The following is a 1,257-nucleotide window of genomic DNA, read 5'->3' as shown; positions in this document are numbered from 1 at the left end:
CCCCCCCCCCCATGCAACCATGCTGCGAGAGCCGCCTCTCGCGGATGACGGGGCGGCCCTGTGCCGGGAGGGACGACCCACGCTCGAGCCCCCCATCGAGGAGGGGGAGGAGGGAAAGCGGCCATGTGCGCACTGAAGTCTTTGAGGGCGAGGAAAGCAGCGGCTGACGGTACAAGGGGGATACAACAAACACACACACGCACACGGACAAGGGTGAGAGCGCAAGGACTGGATTGAATATTGTGTACAGGGGGGGGGGGGATCTAGGCTTAGGGAGAAGAAGCTCCCCGCATTCCGCGTCCGGGAGAGAAGGGGAGGGGATAGGACAAACAACGGGAGGGAGAGAGCGAGAGGAACAAGGACAAGATACCGGAGAAGTAGGGGGAAGAGAGTGAGAGGATATATGGCGCCGCCACCGGGGCGCACAGACACACACACAGACAAACACGCGCGTCGTGGTGGCGCCCGGCCGCCGGCCAGCCCCCGCAGGCGATTTCGCCTGTAGGTGCACGCGCGTGCGCGCAAATATACCCTCGCACGCCCACACACGCGCGGGGTGCCGCGCGCATGGACGGCAAAGAAAAAATAGAGGGAAGGCACGGCCATCCCCGCTTAGTTCATGCTGTCGATGAGGCTGTCGCGGACCCAGGCGTCGTTGACGGCCGAGGTGTGGCCGGAGTCCTGGAACTGGAAGACCGAGTCGATGACGGCGCTCTCGCTGGGGGTGGTGATGGCACCGGCGAAGGAGGCCCAGTCGTTGACGATGAGGCCGCCACCGAGGACGGCCGAACCGCGGTTCACGGTACCAGCCAGCAGGGGAACCTGCAGCAGGGACGCCAGCTCATCCTGGTCCTCGATCGAGGTGTTCGGGTGCACCAGACCACCGTTGTTGTTGAGGACGCAGTAGGCGCCGACGAGGACCTCGCCGGCCACGGTCTGGCGGAAGACCTCGACCTTGAGGGTGTCGATGATGATCTCCTCGGTCTCGCGGTCGATGTCGGGGTGGACCAGGGCCACGTAGTCGTTGCAGGCAATCACATTGCCGAGGGCCGAAAGGCGCTCCTCAAGGCGGGTGATCTGCACGGAGTCGGGCAGGGAGTTGCGAATGTGCTGCATCTCCTGGTCGGTGGTGCTGTTGGGCAGGAGCAGGCCGTGGCGGTTGCCGACGGTCATGCGGCCGACAATACGGGTGTCGGCGATGGTGGTGCGCACCAGGGGGATGCTGTTGCCGAGCTCCGCCTGGAAGACACTGCAGGG

The 1,257-nt window shown here is 64.9% G+C and overlaps 1 protein-coding gene across 1 annotated transcript in view; it reads right to left on the bottom strand.

The window, feature by feature from the left end:
- Nucleotides 1–213: 213 nt before the first annotated feature.
- Nucleotides 214–1,257, bottom strand: part of H696_05192 (eukaryotic translation initiation factor 6) — a 1,463-nt gene continuing 419 nt past the window's right edge. The window contains exon 2 of the mRNA XM_009499049.1: nucleotides 214–1,249. Within this exon, the coding sequence (XP_009497324.1) occupies nucleotides 613–1,249 (637 nt within the window). The 3' untranslated portion in view covers nucleotides 214–612. The remainder of the gene's footprint in view (nucleotides 1,250–1,257) is intronic.

This window comes from Fonticula alba (genome assembly GCF_000388065.1).
Source record: "Fonticula alba strain ATCC 38817 unplaced genomic scaffold supercont2.9, whole genome shotgun sequence".
NCBI classification, from domain to species: Eukaryota; order Rotosphaerida; family Fonticulaceae; genus Fonticula; species Fonticula alba.
The sequence above is the reverse complement of the archived record's forward strand: the minus strand, read 5'-3'. Positions and strand labels throughout refer to the sequence as shown.